At 43.3% G+C, this 18,349-nt stretch overlaps 1 protein-coding gene across 1 annotated transcript in view; it reads right to left on the bottom strand.

Annotated features, from left to right (window-relative positions):
- Nucleotides 1-170: 170 nt before the first annotated feature.
- Nucleotides 171-18,349, bottom strand: part of GLUD1 (glutamate dehydrogenase 1) — a 30,193-nt gene continuing 12,014 nt past the window's right edge. Inside the window, exons 5-13 of the mRNA XM_083146359.1 lie at nt 9,188-9,282; nt 6,629-6,808; nt 5,950-6,087; nt 4,908-5,045; nt 4,466-4,546; nt 3,023-3,146; nt 2,850-2,941; nt 1,948-2,010; nt 171-1,461 (exon numbers count right to left, since the gene is read on the bottom strand). Coding sequence (XP_083002485.1) covers nt 1,342-1,461; nt 1,948-2,010; nt 2,850-2,941; nt 3,023-3,146; nt 4,466-4,546; nt 4,908-5,045; nt 5,950-6,087; nt 6,629-6,808; nt 9,188-9,282 — 1,031 coding nt within the window. The 3' untranslated portion in view covers nt 171-1,341. The remainder of the gene's footprint in view (nt 1,462-1,947; nt 2,011-2,849; nt 2,942-3,022; nt 3,147-4,465; nt 4,547-4,907; nt 5,046-5,949; nt 6,088-6,628; nt 6,809-9,187; nt 9,283-18,349) is intronic.

Genomic DNA, 18,349 nt, shown 5'->3' on the forward strand with positions numbered 1-18,349 from the left:
ATGCAAATCTACTACAGCCAATAAGCAACTGGAGCTTAAGACACACACAACGCAGTAGCATTGGTTAGCTCCTGTATTCAGTGCGTGAAAGTTTAAACTTCTGTTTAAGAATAGGCAGCCATGAAGTAACAAAATAAATAAAAAGGGAAATAAATTGAAGACAATAGATATTTTGTAAAGGAGGTCTTTTAATATATAGTATTTGTTCATCTGTCATGCTATTATAAAATACTAAAGCCTGTGGCAAGCATCTTTGGAGCTACAGTGGCAGTATATTGTAAAAATCAGAAATGCAAGGCCTCAGAGCTAAAAAATATTCTGAGAAGTAGTCTTATATAGGCGAGTGATTTGGTCGCTTATGGAACAAGTGAAGCCTATGCCTGGCTATGACTGCTACAAACGCAAAAGAAGATTTCTCAGTGCGACCAGACTAAATACTTTAGAACAAATAACTTGTAACAAAATATAAAAGCCTCAACTTGCTATCAAGTGATCCTCAAAAATCATTTTGCTGCAGAAGGCAAATGCACCAACAGCCAACAAAGACGTTACCTACTGTAGCATTGAGTACGGGTTTATTTAACACAAGATAAAAACACATTGTTGTGTTATTGTGTGACAGGGACAAATATTTAAAGTTACTCAAAAACAGACTACATCTGTTTAAACGAGGATGATGGGGGAAAAGGAAACTACAGCAGCAATAGGTTAAAAAGAATAAGTGGCCAGCAGCCGTTAATGTGCAAACGAGTCATTGAAAGACTCTACAGATACACTCCAGACAGGGCCTGTACCACTTTCCTGATATGTATTTATGGAAGGCTTGGAAAGTAAAATGAGCAGTCAAAATAAGTATGGCACAAGACAAAAAAAAAAAAGTTTGCCCGGTTAAAAATAAAATAAAAATACACTGAAACCGTTGTATGCCCTGGGAAGATCAAGTTTAAAACAAACCCATTTCACGGTCTGACTAATTGTCAGACCAAATGGTACTCGTCATGTCACTGCAGTAGATTAAACTCCAATTTCTGGATAATGCACAGGTTGCAGAGTAGCCCCTAGGGCAGCCTGACCATGCCAAGAGCATATTAACAGTCCCATCAAGCTCTTTGAAAGGCCACTAAATGTAGTCTTCAAAAGACTTTCCTATGCGTTTAAGAAATCTGTATACACCAGTGGTGTAATGCTTAGAAAACAAAGAAAATGGACGGAAGCATTCAGAAGTGGGGTCCTCTATGAGCCATGAGGAGGAAAACAATTGAAGTCTTGGTTATATGTAAACGTATATGATATCTTTCGGATGAACAATGGTCGGGTGACCACCCTGCAGGGTTGACTCCTTTAAGTGAAGGTCAGGCCAGCCTCATTATACACTTTGAAAACTTTCTCGATGGCATTCACGTAGGCAGCTGTTCTGAGGTCCAAGCCCAGGTTGTACTTCATTGCAGTGCGCATGATTTGCTGAAATAAAATACAGGTGTTAAACTTCTCGTCTTTAGCAGTATAGATGTGTAATTGGTTTACACTTAAAATGGTCTAAAGTTCATAATTACTGTATAGATAACTAAAATGAGTATCTTTTGTGCTTTCTACAAGCTGCAGTGATCTGTTGTGGCTGGCTTTCTGCCAGTAATAAGTGCTACTGGCCCACGTTACTGCAGAGTTTGTATTTTTCAGTCTGACACTGTAAGTAGGGCTGTAAGGTAGGGTGCGTGGCTGGTGCAGGGCATGTTGGCCTGGTGGAGGTATCTGCCCTCTACTAGATACTGTGCCCTACTCCTGCATTGTGGGATGTCTGATGAGGCTTGTGCTGCTGCTTGGAGACAGCTAGTGAGTTTGATCAGTGACCCTCCTGCCCCCTCCCAGGGGCAATTTGTTTTGACCGCTTGTGTTAAAAAAAAACAACAAATAAAGCAAAAAAAAAAACTAAAGATTCTGAAAGCTTACTCTTGCCGATCGCTCCATGGTGTATGCCAAACCAGAGTGTACAATATCTTTTTCAGAAGCACCCTGTGAAGAGAAGAAATTGGTTTACTAGTCACGATATTGTGGCAGATTACAGATTGCAACCTACATTATAGTTTTATGGCTATTTTGCAGACATGTCTGATAAAGTCATCTGTTCGTATAAACAAGAAACCAGTATACTGTTCACTCTAAGTTTCCATTCTAGCATATAATTTAGGGTTTAAGTACATACATTTTCCTACATTTAGTGCTGCAAGATACAGTTAACCATTTTGAGCTTTCATGGTCACTTTTGTAGCGCGTAATGTTAAAATCTCAGGAGCAGTGCTCATGCCAGTAATGGGACAACTACTCAGGGGGATATGCCACTAGCAGTGATGCTTCGCCATGTGCCATCGTACTAGCGCTGATGAGGGCATCCCTTAGCGGCCACATCTGCTGATAGTGGGTATTATGCTTTGCGTGCTTCACAATCCCAGATAAGCAGCTGCCAGGACCAATGATAACACATTATCGGGGACACCTCTCCGATTCCACACGTTTGCCCGATCAAGGGTCTATTTTTGGCAAATAAAAAATTGCCACTAATTGGATAATGCGATCATGACCATTGGTCATTAATCACAACATCAGTGTATTTTTATCAACTGAGACGGGATCATTGCTAATAGGATAGTACCATCGATGGACACATGCAGGGATGAAAAAAATGGCTTAACTTCAATAAATTCTTATTGTTTGGATTTAGACAGAAGATATTGTAGCTCATGACAACTTATGATCACATGCCAAGTATGGAATTTACTGAGCCAAGTTCCACAAAATCACTGTCAGAAAAGAAGCCAACAGCATTCATTTGTCAGTTTGGTACAGTCACTTACAGATATTCTAGCCTGGAACTCTGCCGTTGGCACCACTGGTATAGCACCACCATGTTTTCCAAACTTTCTCTCCAAGCTCTCCTGGACAGACACTAAGAGTAAAATAAGAGTTAGTGACACCATGGAGGAAGATTAGGTGGTGGTGGGAATGGGGTTATATTTATCATACATACTGAGTAAGTGGTAGTTTGAGTCCCGCTCATATTTGAAGGTTAACCGGCCATAGCTAACATGATTCAGGTTTTTCAGCCACTCAAAGTAAGACACTGTTACACCACCAGCGTTCAAATACAAGTCCTACGGAACAAGAGTGCAGTACTGCAGTCAGTTTACATACAAGATACTTACTCAGGCTACTATCCCTAAAAATAAATAATGTCAGGCTGTTCCATGAAAGGGATGCAAAAGCCATGAATCCAAAGTGGAATCTAAAATTTGAAAGTTCAGCTTGGATTGCCTGTGGAAAGAAGGGTGCTTGGGAAATGGCTCATTCGTCAGCTCTCTTGACAAACAGTTTGCATGAGATGGTATAAAAGATCAATCAGCTGTGTAATAAGAGCAGGGATGCAATTTATATGAAGTATTGCAAAGTGTTCTATTAATATACCAGTACAGGTCGAGTATCCCGTATCCGAGTATCCGTTATCCGAATTATTCCGAAATACGGACATTCCAGAAAGTGAAAAAAATAATTTTTTTTGCTAAAAACTCACTGGGGACATTTGTAACAGCATCACTGGGGACATGATATGTAACTGGCACTATATATGTGCAAGACAATGATTGCTTGGCATTCAAATTCAGTGCTGAGATAGTACACACATTTTGTTTCACGTTTTGAAACCTTGTTTTTTGAACAATTAAAATATATTTGTGTGTATTTTATGTGGTAATAAAATATATTTGTGTGTATATTATGTGTTTATACAGCATACATGCAAGATACTTCAAAATACATCATTGAAATATTAAAATATTCCGAAATACGGAATAATCCGTTATCCAAAATTCTCCTGGTCCCGAGCATTTTGGATACGGGATACTCAACCTGTACCACCAAAATTAGATGGTTGCACAAAGGAATTTGATCAATTTGGCTATATTTGACAAATTGTATCTGCTAACACAGGAATAAATAGTTGAAAATCATTTAGCAGGCCGAGAGGCCCTCGTTAATAAATTGGATAGACCAACTCTAAAAACGCAGCATGTGGGGGGGGAAATCGGAAAGCACACTCCACTTGATAGTCACCACCATGGTATGTCATATTGGTCTCAAAGTGAAAATTCCGATCTACAAATATTAAGCACTAAGAGTTAGATTTAAAAAAAGTCCAGTGGCTAACCCATTTAGGGTTAGCCACTGGACAATGAAAGCAAATTAATGAATTACCAAAAAGAACACTTCCTTATTAAGTTATCAAGGTTTAAGTGACAATTTTTTTTTCCCTATTATCCGAGTTTCTTAAGCAGCCAATTACATTGCAAGATGTAAGCTCCAATGACTAAAGCATACTAGAAAGTTCTGAACATGCTAACCACACTACAACTGGTTAACCCACGTGTCTAGAAACCAGTCTATCCCCCCCTTCTGTACATACAGTAAATTTACTTACTGGAATGACCATCATATTTCTCTCCAGGAAGATTTTATCAGCTTCAGGGGTTGTAGGTCCATTAGCACCTTCCGCGATAATCTGACAAACACAAACATTCGAAGATTAAACAAATAAAGGAGGTCCTTAAGGGTGCCGTTTGCTGTATCAAAGTGTAGCATTTTTAAATGATCATGTTAATATAATGAACAGTGCCTGGTGGTCCAGCAGTTACTTACCTGGCACTGGCATAGTCAATGTGATTGCAGTTTGTATCTATATACCCCTTAGCCCTATTCCTCTCATACCACTGCGTAACCCAAATGCTGACATGTTCGAAATGTCAGTATGCCACATCGACATATCTGATGTTGACAGAATATTTCAGCATAGCAATGTTGATTTAAATAGCATCGACTATGGCTGCATCCCAGTTTTACAATTGATTGTTCTATTACTGTACCTTTGCCTTAATCCTGTGTGCATTGGACTTTGTCAGCTGTTTCTCACTGGCTGCTGGGATAAGGATGTCACAATCTGCCTCAAGAATACTCCCATCATATGGCTGGGCTTTTGGGAAGCCAACAATTGTCCCATGTTGCTGTGTAAAAAATAAAATAAATAAATTACGGTCAGGTACTGTCACACGTTAACAAAGGACAGCAACAGATAATTGCTTTTAGGGAATCAAGCACGGCTTAATAAAGTCCTAAACAGCCATCTAATACATCTTTGTTCATGTTCATCATATACTGCAGAGTCTAATGTTATTCCAAGCACTTTAAAAAATTTCATCAACTTCCAAAAGCTCAACGCATTTGTTAACACATCCAGGGAGTCTATTATACTTCCTACTGGATTGTAAGCTCCTCGGAGCAGGGCCCTCTTCCCTCCTGTTGCCAAAGCCCACTTCTCTTCACATTTCACTCACAGATCTCCTATACTCCAACACTCAGTGACCATCTTCGTCCGCATACTCCTCCATCATTGGCCACAAACCTCTAGTTGTATGTTGATTGAGTCCTCACTACTTACATTTAAGCTGTAATGTGTATTGAACTGTGGAGCTCTTTAGTTGTACTTTATTTTGTTATTTATTTAATGTTATGCCAAGTTTTGTCTCCCTGTACTGTTCCTTTGTACGGCGCTGCGAAACACTTGTGGCTCCTTATAAATAAAATAATGATAATAATAATTCTAGGTAGTTTGCCTGCACTAGATATACACTGTAGCAGTGTCAAATATATTTTTAAAATAGTAGTATTATTTAGTGGTGTCTGATGCCAATTTAAAGAAAGTTGCTATGCTACTTGGCATGGCTCACTCCTGCAAAGCATCTTAAGCCCCGTACACACGGGGGAGATATATTGCTCAGCAATATATTGCCCAGTGTTTTCTTTTCATCAGCGACCAGAGATGGTCGCTGATGAAAGGGAACCTCTGCTGGCGGTGCCGCAGAGGTAATTAGCTGGTCGCAGGAGCAAACACACAAATACACAACTCACAAGTTTATAGTCTTCAAGCTCTTTAGGGTCAATACCATCTGGATTCCAAATCGTCCCATCTATTTCTCCAATGCCAACACACTTGGCTCCAAAACGATGAAGGTAACGCATAGAATGCAGACCCACATTACCAAATCCCTGTTGAGAGCAAAATATTGTTAGAGAAAAACAAAAAATATTCATCTACATTGTAAACTGCATTGAACAGCTACATGATGTAGTGTGTGTGTGTGTGTGTGTCTCTCAGATTATAGTATTGTAAACCATGGTAACCCAGTTACATTCGGAGTCATTGAGGACTCATTTACTGCATGCTAGAGGTAAGAGGCATCAGGTATCAGTGATAGATTATGGTTTACCACTATGCAGTTATGAAGCAGATGTGTGAATGGCTATTTGGTGATACTAGAGGCTATTTAACAGGTAGAGCTTGTAAATTTTAGTTCTAGTGAAGAGGGCCAGACCGGAGTTTAAAGGTCAATATGCTGAAAAATACAACTATGAATGTGTATTAAAAGGTGATCAGTATTGAAATATACATGGATCTACAGAAGACATAGGACTGTACACTTCACAATTTTATGTATCAGGATTATCATCCAATCAGTAAAGCTACAAAAATTGTGAACATAGTAAGCACACTCCTATTTGGTGCTTAAAATACTGAAATAAATCTCACCTGAATGGCAAATGTTTTGTCACCAAACCCTGGAGTCATTCCCAGTTGGCTCATATATGAAGCCTCATTGATGAAGTTCTCAATTCCATGGAAGACACCACGACCAGTAGCAGACACACGCCCATGGATGCCTCCTTGGCTAATAGGCTTTCCAGTAACGCATGCATGTGCATTTATATCCTGCAATGTGAAATAGCATCAATAAAATTTATACTTCTAACTGAATACCAAAAGCAGTAACACCTACACAAAAAGTGAATTCAATACCGGGTCCCGACAGTCAGTGTGTCCGACAGTCGGGACCTTGGCCCGTTTTCAGTCCGCTCACCTGTATATCGGCAGGCGGGATTCAATATCACGCCTGCCGATCGAGGGAAAAAGGGGGAGTGTCCACGAAAACTGCCGTGCGGACGAGATGCTGCTTCAATGCTCTCTGGAAAGACAGCATTGAATAGGCGTCCGCCGCTATTTCCCCGGTTAGAAATAGTGGCGGAGATTGAATACCCCCCTTAGGCTGTTAAAACTCCCTGATGTAGAAGAGAAATCCATGGGAAAGGTAGATTCAGGGGAGTAGTTACCCTTTCTAACTTGTGGTCACCAAAATACACCAAATTTTCCGAAGCTATTAAAAAAAAAAAAAAAAAAAAAAAGGGGAAGAAGATTTTGCTGGGACAGTATTTCTAATGATGGGTGCCGGACGGCTCCCCGACAGTCGGGATTCCGATAGTCATTACTCCGACGTCGGAATCCCGACTGCTCCCTCGTGGGGGTCCACGACCCCCATAGAGGGAGAATAAAATAGGTGGCGTGCCCACAGCGTTGAGAGCCCACAAGGGGCTTCATCGCGCTCCCCACGCTGTGCAGTCGGGATTCCGACGTATGACTAATGACTGTCGGAATCCCGACCGTCAGGTATTTATACCACACCCCTAATGATACACCTTCCCTGACCAGGGTGGAACATGGGGAGGACCTGGGGAGTGGGGCACTGTTACCCGTTCGCTGCAATGGAAAAGCGAGATGAGAGCATCTCCCAGCGCCAGCCAAGGACCCGCCCCCGTTGACATCACCCTTCCCCCCAGCATTATGCCGGGTCAGGAGGAGCGTCTAAATAGGGGGTCACACCCGGGTTAGAGCTGGGACTAATCCCGGTTGCGACCTGGCTTGTTGGCATACAAAAGGAGGATAATGCAGTCACCAGAGATCAGTCTGCCAGGTAGAGATCGCTCCAGCTAAAATCTAACCAACAATGGCAAACACCTTGTTACTAGCACTTTCATGTCACACCATGCCACATAAATATGCTTGCTTGAGGGACCTTCACTACCACCTGTATGGACTCTATACTTTATTTTACACTGACGTCTGAACTTTACTGACAATACTGACTTAATGCCTTTTTAGTCCCTTTTGGTTTTTTATTTGATGGAGCTGGTCCAATAAAACCTCCGTAAAGAATCTTATTTTGGGCAAACCTGGTCAGATAACGTGCCAGTCAGACCAACAAGCATTTTGTGAGATAACATGTAACCTAGCAGATACAGTCCTGCACAGATCTCTGTATTGCCACTATGTTATCCGGGTTCCTTTTTAGGGTGCAAAGATTTCCCCATTCCTCTGTGCAAAGGAACATGGGAAATCTCAGTCAACTCGGAACATCCAAACACTTGATATTTGAGAGAAACTGCACAAATACACACCGCCCAGTTAAATGCATGCTCAGCATAACCTACTCTACATTAATGCAGCCGATATAATGTAGACGAGTCTGTACACCCAGGAAGTCTGTAGCAAGAGGTAGCCTTCACATTGTTAACCACAGGTTTTGTTTTTAAAGCAGTGATTTTCAACCATTTTACCTTGCAGCACACTAAATAAGATTTTAAAATTGCCAAGGCACACCATGACATCCCCACAGGGCAAAACACATTGGCCACCACAGGAAAAAAAAAAACCTATTGGTCCCCATATAAAAAACAAAAAAAAACAAAAAAACAATCACACTGGTCCCCACAGGTAACAAAAATAAAATACATTGGCCCTTTACATGAAAAGAAGAGACCAGTGAATAACAGTTGAACTGGTGGTGGCTGTAAACTGGTTTGGGCATCTCTAGATCTGGGGGCACACTTGAGAACAGCTCAAGGCACACTAGTGTGCCACGGCACAGTGGTTGAAAAACACTGTTTTAAAGCAATTAAATGTAGCATTAGGAATGTATCACTGCTCCCATAACACTTAAGAGAAAAAGCTTAATGAAGCAACATCAACACCTGATGAATGCAACATTTTAAAACTTTGAAAGCTAGGTGTACTCCTAGGGGTATTGTGTAACGCAAACCCAATCTCATGTCCTCCCCAAAACTCCCCAGCTCTCTGCTGCAAGCGCCGTAACCTTTGCATAGAATACTACATGAATACCAAACAGTCACTACCACAAGCTTAGCACACTCGTGTCCAAGAAGTTTAGTACAGGAATTCCACAGACTGCAGTGTAACACCCTTTCACAGAAGATACAAAAGTGGTCTGTACCATGAATAAGCTGCAGAAAAACTCACGGTGTGTCCAATTGTGTTGGCATACGTATCGGCAATCCATGACATCTCCCTCTCCCCAGTACTCATATCAGGGGCAGGGACATCAATACCAGGTCCTATGTGAAAGAAAAATAAATTCATTAAATTAAGTTATATCAAGATCTAAAGAACATTTAGCCACAGACCTTTGATACAGGTATTTGTTTAATGCCATTAACTTGCACTCTTTAAGCATATTACATTATAGTTGGTATTCAGCTTTGGTCAGGTAGATTTTACATATTGTATTGAACCTTCAACCAAACAGTGGTTCTGAACTCCAGTCCTTAAATATTTCCCAGTTTAGCCATTCATCTGCAGACATTAGCCACAGTTATCACCCTACATGCACATCTGCCCATGTCCTATATAATAAAAAGAACAACGCTGCTTCTCTATGAATTCAAGTGTTCAGCATGCTGGCAGCCACTAGATGGTGCCCAACAGGGCAACTCAGGTGTTGCTCTGATTAGGCATGCACTGCCATCAGTGCCGATATTGCGGTTGTGTCATTTTTGGGATGGTAACTAAATGAATAGCGATTCATAAATAACTAGAAGAGCGCAAAAATAAATTTACATACCATATAATCCAAGACACGGATTACACACACTTCATACCATAAGTATAGTACCATGCAAAAGTTAGTTTACAAAATGATTATAGAGTCCAGGGAGCTAAAGATAAAATGATTCAAGTTCCAAGCATAGAACATACAGGGAGTATGGTCCACCTCACTGTAAAAACAGCCAGCCAGAGATTGCAGACTCTAAATAGATACTCTCTTTAGGCCACTCTGAGTCTGCAAGCAAGGCACTGTGGAAGCCAATGGCAGTGGTCTGTATATTAGCAGAAACCTGATGTGTAGGTGAAGGTCCGCGGGCAGCAAGCAGTTGATGGGAGGGAGGCACCGTCCTTGAAAATGACTGCACATAGTGTAGGTGCACCAGACCATTGCTAGAATAGTGCAGCGGTTTCCTCAGAAGATAATCCATAGCTGCAGGGTTTATATATTGAAGGGTACAAGAAAAATTGTTTCTTCGTACATTATATTAAATTGTCAATTTGTACTCAATTTTTAGCCTTTTTAAATTTAGATTTTTTTTGTACACATACATACATTATAAAGGGATTTTTGTAAGAACTTACCGTTCGAATCCCTTTCTCTGATATGGTCCTGGTGACACAGCTCAACACTGGGATGTAGGAGGGTCCGAAGGAGCCAGGCACCTATCCTAAAGTTTTAGAGGGTAGGCTCCTCCCCTACTGCATCCCTGGACTCTTCAGTTCATCTTTCAAAGCCACTGGAATACATTAACTCAGTACAAACGCCTGCACATATTATATGCACATTTTATAACAGAAAACTGTTAACTTTTAACCATTTTAACATGAACATCATGAAACTTCTGGCATACTTACTGAGCGTAAGGGAGGGATCGCTGTGTCACCAGGACCATATCAGAGAAAGGGATTCGAACGGTAAGTTCTTACAAAAATCCCTTTTTCTCTTTCAATGGTCCTGGTGACACAGCTCAACACTGGGACGTTCCAGAGCCGGTCCTTTGGGAGGGTACGCTCAGGTCTGCAGCTCTCAGCACTGCTCGCCCGAATGATGCGTCCTCCGACGCGAACTCATGGAATCTATAGAATTTGGCAAATGTGTGAACAGATGACCAAGTGGCAGCTCTGCAAACCTGCTCAGCTGTGGCCCCATGTCGAACCGCCCAAGAGGTGGCAACTGACCTGGTGGTATGCGCATTTATTTTGGCCGGTACTGGTCTACCCACTTTGGTGTATGCAAAGGCTATCACAGACCGCAACCACCTAGCAATAGTCTGCTTAGATGCAGGCCAACCAATCTTGTGTACGTCATACAATACCAACAATGTGTCAGTCTTCCTGACACTCTTCACTCTGTCCACATATATGCGTAAGGCACGCACAACATCCAAAGTTCTCAACTTGTCCCTTTTCTTAGAACCCTCTGGGGGTTGAAACACAGGTAGAACTATCTCCTGATTTAAATGGAAAGTAGATACCACCTTCGGTAAAAACTGAGGCACTGTTCTTAAAACAGCCCTGTCATCATGAAAAATTAAGAAAGGAGATTTACATGACAAAGCTCCCAATTCTGAAACTCTTTTAGCAGATGCTACTGCTAACAAAAACACTAGCTTCCACGTAAGAAACTTAAAGTCAGCCGACCTTAAAGGTTCAAAAGGTGCCTTTTGAAGGCATTCCAAAACCAGTGATAGATCCCAAGGTGCTACTGGTTGCTTGTATGGAGGTTTCAACCTGGATACTCCTTGTAAAAAGGTTTGAATTTCCGGCAAAATGGCTATCTTTTTCTGGAAATAGATGGACAAGGCCGAAATCTGCACCTTCAGTGACTGAAGGCTTAGGCCCGATAAAAAACCATCTTGTAAGAATTCCATCATTCTTGATAGCTTAAAATGAGATGTATGAGCCTTTCTTCTCTCACACCATCGAATGTAAGTCTTCCAGACTCTATAATAATTTGCCGAAGATACAGCTTTTCTGGCTTTTATCATAGTCTGTACTACTGCCTCAGAAAACCCTTTTCTTTTCAAAATGGTGGTTTCAATAGCCAGGCCGTCAAAATCAATCGATCTGAATCCAGGTGATTGAAAGGGCCTTGTCTTAGAAGGTCTGGTCTCAGAGGTAGACGCCATGAGTCCACAGACAACCTCTGAAGCCTCGAGTACCAGGATCTCCTTGGCCAATCTGGGGCCACTAAAATCACTGGAACCTTCTGCCCCTGTATTTTCTTCAGAAGTCTCGGTAACATTGGTACTGGTGGGAATGCATAAAGGAGATCTCCCTGCCAGTGAATAGTCATGGCATCCACTGCCTCCGCTAGTGGATCCCTTGTTCTGGCATAGAACCTGGGCACTTGACGGTTGATCCTGGATGCCATCAGGTCCACATCCGGAGTTCCCCACATCGAAGTGATTTGGTGAAACACCTGAGGGTGTAAGCTCCATTCCCCTTCCTTGAGCTCCTCCCTGCTCAGGAAGTCGGCTTCTATATTCTCTATTCCTGGGATGAATATAGCCGATACAGCTGGAACATTCTGTTCCGCCCATAGGAAAATTCTGGATACCTCCCACATGGCCAATCTGCTGCGTGTACCTCCCTGGTGATTCAGATACGCCACAGCTGTGGCATTGTCGGTCTGAATCCTCAAAGGGAGGTTCTGTAACCTGTCTCCCGCCAAGGAAATGACTTTCCAGACAGCTCTCAGCTCCAAGATGTTGATTGGTAACGCTGATTCCTCTGCCGTCCACAGGCCCTGAAGCCTGAGATCCAGGACTATTGCCCCCCAGCCCCTGAGACTGGCGTCGGTAGTTACTATCAACCAGTCCCAGGTCTGTAATGACCGACCCCACTGAAGGGAATCTACTTCTGTCCACCATTTCAAAGATTCTCGGGTGTCCAAAGACAGCACTATCATCTCGGATTTCATGGTCAAAGTGTTTCCTGACCAAGCTGACAAAATGTTCCATTGGAACCTCCGAGAGTGGAACCTGGCAAATTGAAGCGTCTCGAATGACGCCACCATCTTCCCCAGGAGCTTGAGGCACCTCCATACTGAAATGCTCTGAGCCCTGAGAATCTCCTGGACTAGGGTGACCAGATCCCTGGCCTTTACCTCCGGGAGGAATACCCGATGAAGATGGGTGTCCAGTATGACTCCCAAGAATTGGAGCCTTTGTGACGGTACCAACTGAGATTTTTGCAAATTTAAAATCCAGCCGTGAGCCTGCAAAACACTGATGGCCTCTGCCAAGTGACTCTGCAGCATGGCTGCTGACTCTGCTTTGAACAGGAGATCGTCCAAATAGGGTATTACTGTGATTCCCCTGAGCCTCAGCACCGCCGCCATTACTGACATTATCTTTGTGAATACCCTTGGCGCGGTTGCTAGCCCAAAGGGTAACGCCCGGAATTGTAAATGCAGGTCTCCTATGGCAAACCTCAACAAGGTCTGATGTTCCGGGTGTATAGGAACGTGCAAATATGCGTCCTGGACATCCATGGACGCCAAAAATTCTCCCTGGTCCAGACTCAGGAGTACTGACCGTAGAGACTCCATTTTGAAATGGTCTACCCATAAATGAACATTTAGAGACTTCAAATTTAGTATTGGTCTGAAAGACCCGTCTGGTTTGGGCACCAGGAACAGCGTGGAGTAAAAGCCTTTCTTCCACTCTGTCTTGGGGACTAGTGTCACCACCCCTTTTTTCCAAAAGGGAGTGCGCTGCTCTCACAAGAGCTGTACGCAGCCGTGCTTCCTTTGGTAAGGATGTGGGAATGAACCTCTTCGGAGGTGGCCCTCTGAAAGGGATTTTGTAACCCTGTGTTATGATGTCTAGCACCCAGGCATCCTGGTCTAGAGAAGCCCAAGCGTCCCTGAAGAGCGTGAGACGCCCGCCCACTTTTGTCACTGTCGGGCAAAGCCCCTGACAGTCATGCAGAGGGTTTATCCTCTCCTTTATTGGCAGGCTTCTTGTGAAAAGAGCCAAATTTTGACTTTTGTGTCTTGCCTCTAGAGGGCTGAAACCTTCCCCTGAAAGACTGTCCTCGAAAGGACGCACCACCTCTAGGGGAGGGCCGAAAGGACGGCTTAAAAGCAGAGAATCTGGACGTCTGCTTTGCTGAGGAGGCCGGCAGGAATGTACTTTTGCCGCCTGTGGCCTGTTTTATAATCTCCTCTAATTCGGTACCAAAGAGTACCTTTCCTTTGAAGGCTAATGTTTCCAGAGCCTTCTTGGACTCATTGTCTGCTTCCCAGGCTTTTAGCCAAAGCACTCTCCTGGCATTAATGGAGACTGTGGACACTCTGGTTGCCATTTTAATAGCTTCCTCCTCTGCTTCAACTGCATATTCTGCTGCTGCCTTAATCTTTTCTGCCAGCAGTAATGCACCCGGGTCAGCCTGCAGCATGGTGCATAATTCACCAGCCCACTCTATCATGGCCTTAGAAACCCAGGCTGAAGCAATAAGGGGTCGTAAGGTAAACCCCACCCCTTCAAAGATAGCCTTGAGGTTTCCCTCCAGCTTTTTATCCACAGAATCTTTAAAAGCTGCACCGCCCTGTACTGGTAATACAGTAGCCTTGGACAAACGTGCCACTGAAGCGTCCACAACTGGGACCTTTTCCCAGAGCTCCGCATGAGACTCTGGCATGGGGTACAGACTAAGGAATCGCTTAGGCATCTGAAGCCTCTTATCAGGAGTTTTCCAAGCCCCTTCTAACAATTCCTGTAACCCCTCATCTGAAGGAAAAGTAACAGCCTCCTTCCGCTGTCGCTTAAAAACACCTTTAACAGGAGTCTTATCCTCCACAGTCAGCTTTAAAGCCTGCTTCACAGCTATAATGAGATCCTCTATACCAGCAGCAGAGTTCTCTTCCAAATCATCACCCTGATCCCAGGGGATGTCAGTATACTCTCCTTCCTCTTCATCTACCACAGTAGTTAAGGCATAAGACCTTCTAGGGGTCCCTGCCACATCATCCATTTTGTCCAGCATTTCACTGAACCTGTTAATCCCTTTTGCAGTATCCTGCATCACCTGGATAAGTGCAGGATCTGCCTGGGTAAGAGGCAAGGAGCCAGACGATTGCTGAGATGATGGCATAGGTCTCTGTGATTCTACCAGCCCATCACTCTGCCTGTCCAAAAGCTGCACCAAAGCGTTTACTGACCTGCCTAGGGCCCTGGCCCACGCAGGTTCCATATGCTCTGCCCTATGGGGATCACTGCCCATGGGTCTCACATCAGCGCAAGTAATACATAAGCCCCCCTTGGCCATCTGCTCAGGGACAAATTTTTGTGTGCAAACATTGCACGCGCTCAGTGCATTAAGGGCTCCCTCCCCCAAAACCACAGCCTGATGCTCAGACATGACGCAAGTGATAAAAGTATATCTATCAGTATACACAGTGCAAACAATGTACAAGCGTTTATACAGAGGCAATGCACCCAATCACTTATCTGTCTGTTGGTTTCAACTGCGGGGAAGCGATGCCCAGGAAATCCAAGTCACTCTGCCAGGATCAGTAAGCCAGCTCAGCTCCGCTGCAAGCGTTCTGAAAGGCGCCAAAGTCAGAGTGAAGGAAGAGACCACAGGTCCCTGCTGCTGCGGGGTCCGTGACCTTTTGGCGCCAACCACCCCCAGCAAGCCGCTCCTTAGGTAGGATTTCCTAGTTCCAGTGTCTCCCCCTCAAATGGGGATCACTTGGAACATGCCTGTCACAACGCTGCTGTCCTCTCATCTAGGAGCTCAGCGTGTAAGCTCCGCATAAAATGGCCGCCGCCATCACGGAGCGCCTGTCCCCCATGATCCCCACCTAAGCGTGGAGCCGGTTTCAGGGTACTCCGGAGCCCAGGCAGCCTTTTAGAAAAGGCTATAAGCGCTGCACAGGGAGACCAGACAGCGTCTCCCCTGTGCACAGTGAGCTGACAGGACGCGCTTCTGTCAGCTCCTGCTGCGCAAGCAGTGTGAGGATTCACTATGAGAATCCTCACACTGTGCCTACCTAGCTAGGGTAAAAGTTAATAAAATAATAAAAATCCCCTAACTACTCTAATTCTTCGGCTGCTCCTGCAGCCCTTTAGAATAGCACCCACTCCAGTGGGCACCTAACACGAACTGAAGAGTCCAGGGATGCAGTAGGGGAGGAGCCTACCCTCTAAAACTTTAGGATAGGTGCCTGGCTCCTTCGGACCCTCCTACATCCCAGTGTTGAGCTGTGTCACCAGGACCATTGAAAGAGAAATATCTATCCATCCATATCTATCTCTATATATATATATCTCTATATATATCTATATATCTCTATATATATCTCTAGAGGTCTGTGGTTGAGAATCACTAGGTCTACGAATCCCCAGCTCCACACTTAGCCATGAGAGATCAGACTTTATAATCTTAAATTAAATAAAAATGAGAATTAGAATCTTCTTTGCGTGATGGATGAATAGAGCATATTACTGCATTCTACAGATTAAGTCATTAAGATGTCAATAACAGGCACCTTAGAGAGACCCAGTTGGATTGTGGTGTCCAGTGGGACCACTGATCCACCAGGTGTCACCGATCTATAATGGTGCATATCCAGTTATTTGATGACAATATGTATATTATAGTAACCCTCTAAATTCCTAGAATTATATCTTTAAATATTTTTCAGTTCAATTGATTCGTTTAGCCCATTAGGAAACAGTGTACCAAGAAAGAATACCCAAAAGGCTTCTCTATTGTACAAGATGTTGAATATGTCACCCCTCTTCAATGTGGACTCATATTCAATTCCATGTCCCCAAAGAGTTTCAACAATCCCATTATGTTTGGTTTTGATAGGTTGAGCTAGGCTAGGAGTCATAACACCCTTGCTGACATTTCTTCTATGCTCTAGGAATCGAACATTCAATGACCGACATATGGTGCACCACATTCACATGAGAAGAGGTACACTACATAGGCCGATGAGCAGCTGATCAAACCACCGATGTAGATCGAAAAGGTGCTAGATCAAATACAGATGCGATTAACCATAAACCTGCAGGTGATTTAACCAGTCCTCCCACATTTGTAGCTCCCTTTAATGGTTGTCCAACTACGATTTTTAATCTCGCCATAGGGGATCCCCAACTTGTCAAAATGACTGTGTGCCAAGGAACATTTCAGATTAATATTCTTAAAATACCAGCCTTGGCTCTTCACCGAGGCAAGTGCTTAAGATTTTCGGTTTTCAGAATTCTGAAGTTCTTTTTATTCCCCACCGCCCCCCACCTTGATAAAAAAAGGTCAGAATAAAGGCAGATAGCAGGTGTTAGCAAATATTCCGTCTTTGCCTATTGCTGCCTCAAAACCTTGGTTTCGGTAGTCTTGGCTTGTTAGGGCAGAGACTGATTCTCGACCTGTGCAAGAATCTACCCTGTTACAGAACAATTTCTCTTTAGTCTGAAAAACTGACAAAAAAGGTATGTTATACGACCATAGGCGATAGTGGCAGCAATCCACTTTTTTTATACGTGGATGTCAGCAATTTCGAGAAAATGGATATTAGAGTGTAAAAGTGAAATCAAAGGGATTAGTATTGAGAAAATAAATAATCATGCATGTTTATTCAGGGTCACCGTCCCAAATGAAAAACAAGTCAATGTACCTACCATAGAGCACTAGTTTCTCCCCATATGGCCCTCCCCAGATTAGTTCTTTCTAATCATATTAAAAAGTGTGTGGTGTGGTCTCAGCGAGTAAACTAATTTATGCAGAAATTAATCTAAGGCTCAACACATGAAATTATGGGGTGACAAAAGTGATTTGTGGATGTCGCCCGTTCCAGACCTTCTTCCAAGAGGAATTTGATTTTACTACAGAACTTGCATTGGAACATTTGGAAGTATGGTGTAAAACTGGTATCCAACTGACAAGCTTCAGCAACATAATCGGATCTTGGACAATCGAACCTCCACCTTTATCAGCGCATTTGATAAATTATAGACTGATCCTTCATCAAGTCCATCAGACCCGCCCTCTCGTTTGGATGTAAATGGTCTTTTCTTCAAATCAGCAGTGTTACATAGATCTTTAATGTTGTTCAAGGCAAGTGTATCTTTTTATGTATAGTTGTCGGTCTTTTATTCTGATCACAAATGGTTCTCATCAGCTGGGATGTGGCTCTCATTCCTGTATTTTAACCCTTTTGAGTGCCAATGTTGCCGTGAGCGATCCTCAAAATAACTGCTAAAAATGCCAGCATCGTTTACAACAAATGTTTTTAGTATAAATAAATGGCACTGGTTTAGTTTCACAGCGGCAGATATATTGCATGCGATGCGATTTTGTACCTGTTCATAACACCACTATGCATGGAGTTGATTTTATATAGTGTGGCGAGTGCAGCGAACCACCGAGCACGAAGCGTGGCGAGCCCCGCGAGGGGGCGCGGAATATATGTAAAGTAATCTGCGTCCACTGGTCACGCTTCGGGCTTGGTGGCTCGCCACACTATATAAAATCAACTCCATGCGTAGTGGATAGTGGGGGTTATGAACAGGTACAAAATCGCATACGATTTATCCACCGTGAACCTAAACAAGTACCATA

The sequence above is a fragment of the Crinia signifera genome, chromosome 6, assembly GCF_055691185.1.
Source record: "Crinia signifera chromosome 6, ASM5569118v1, whole genome shotgun sequence".
Lineage (NCBI taxonomy): Eukaryota > Metazoa > Chordata > Amphibia > Anura > Myobatrachidae > Crinia > Crinia signifera.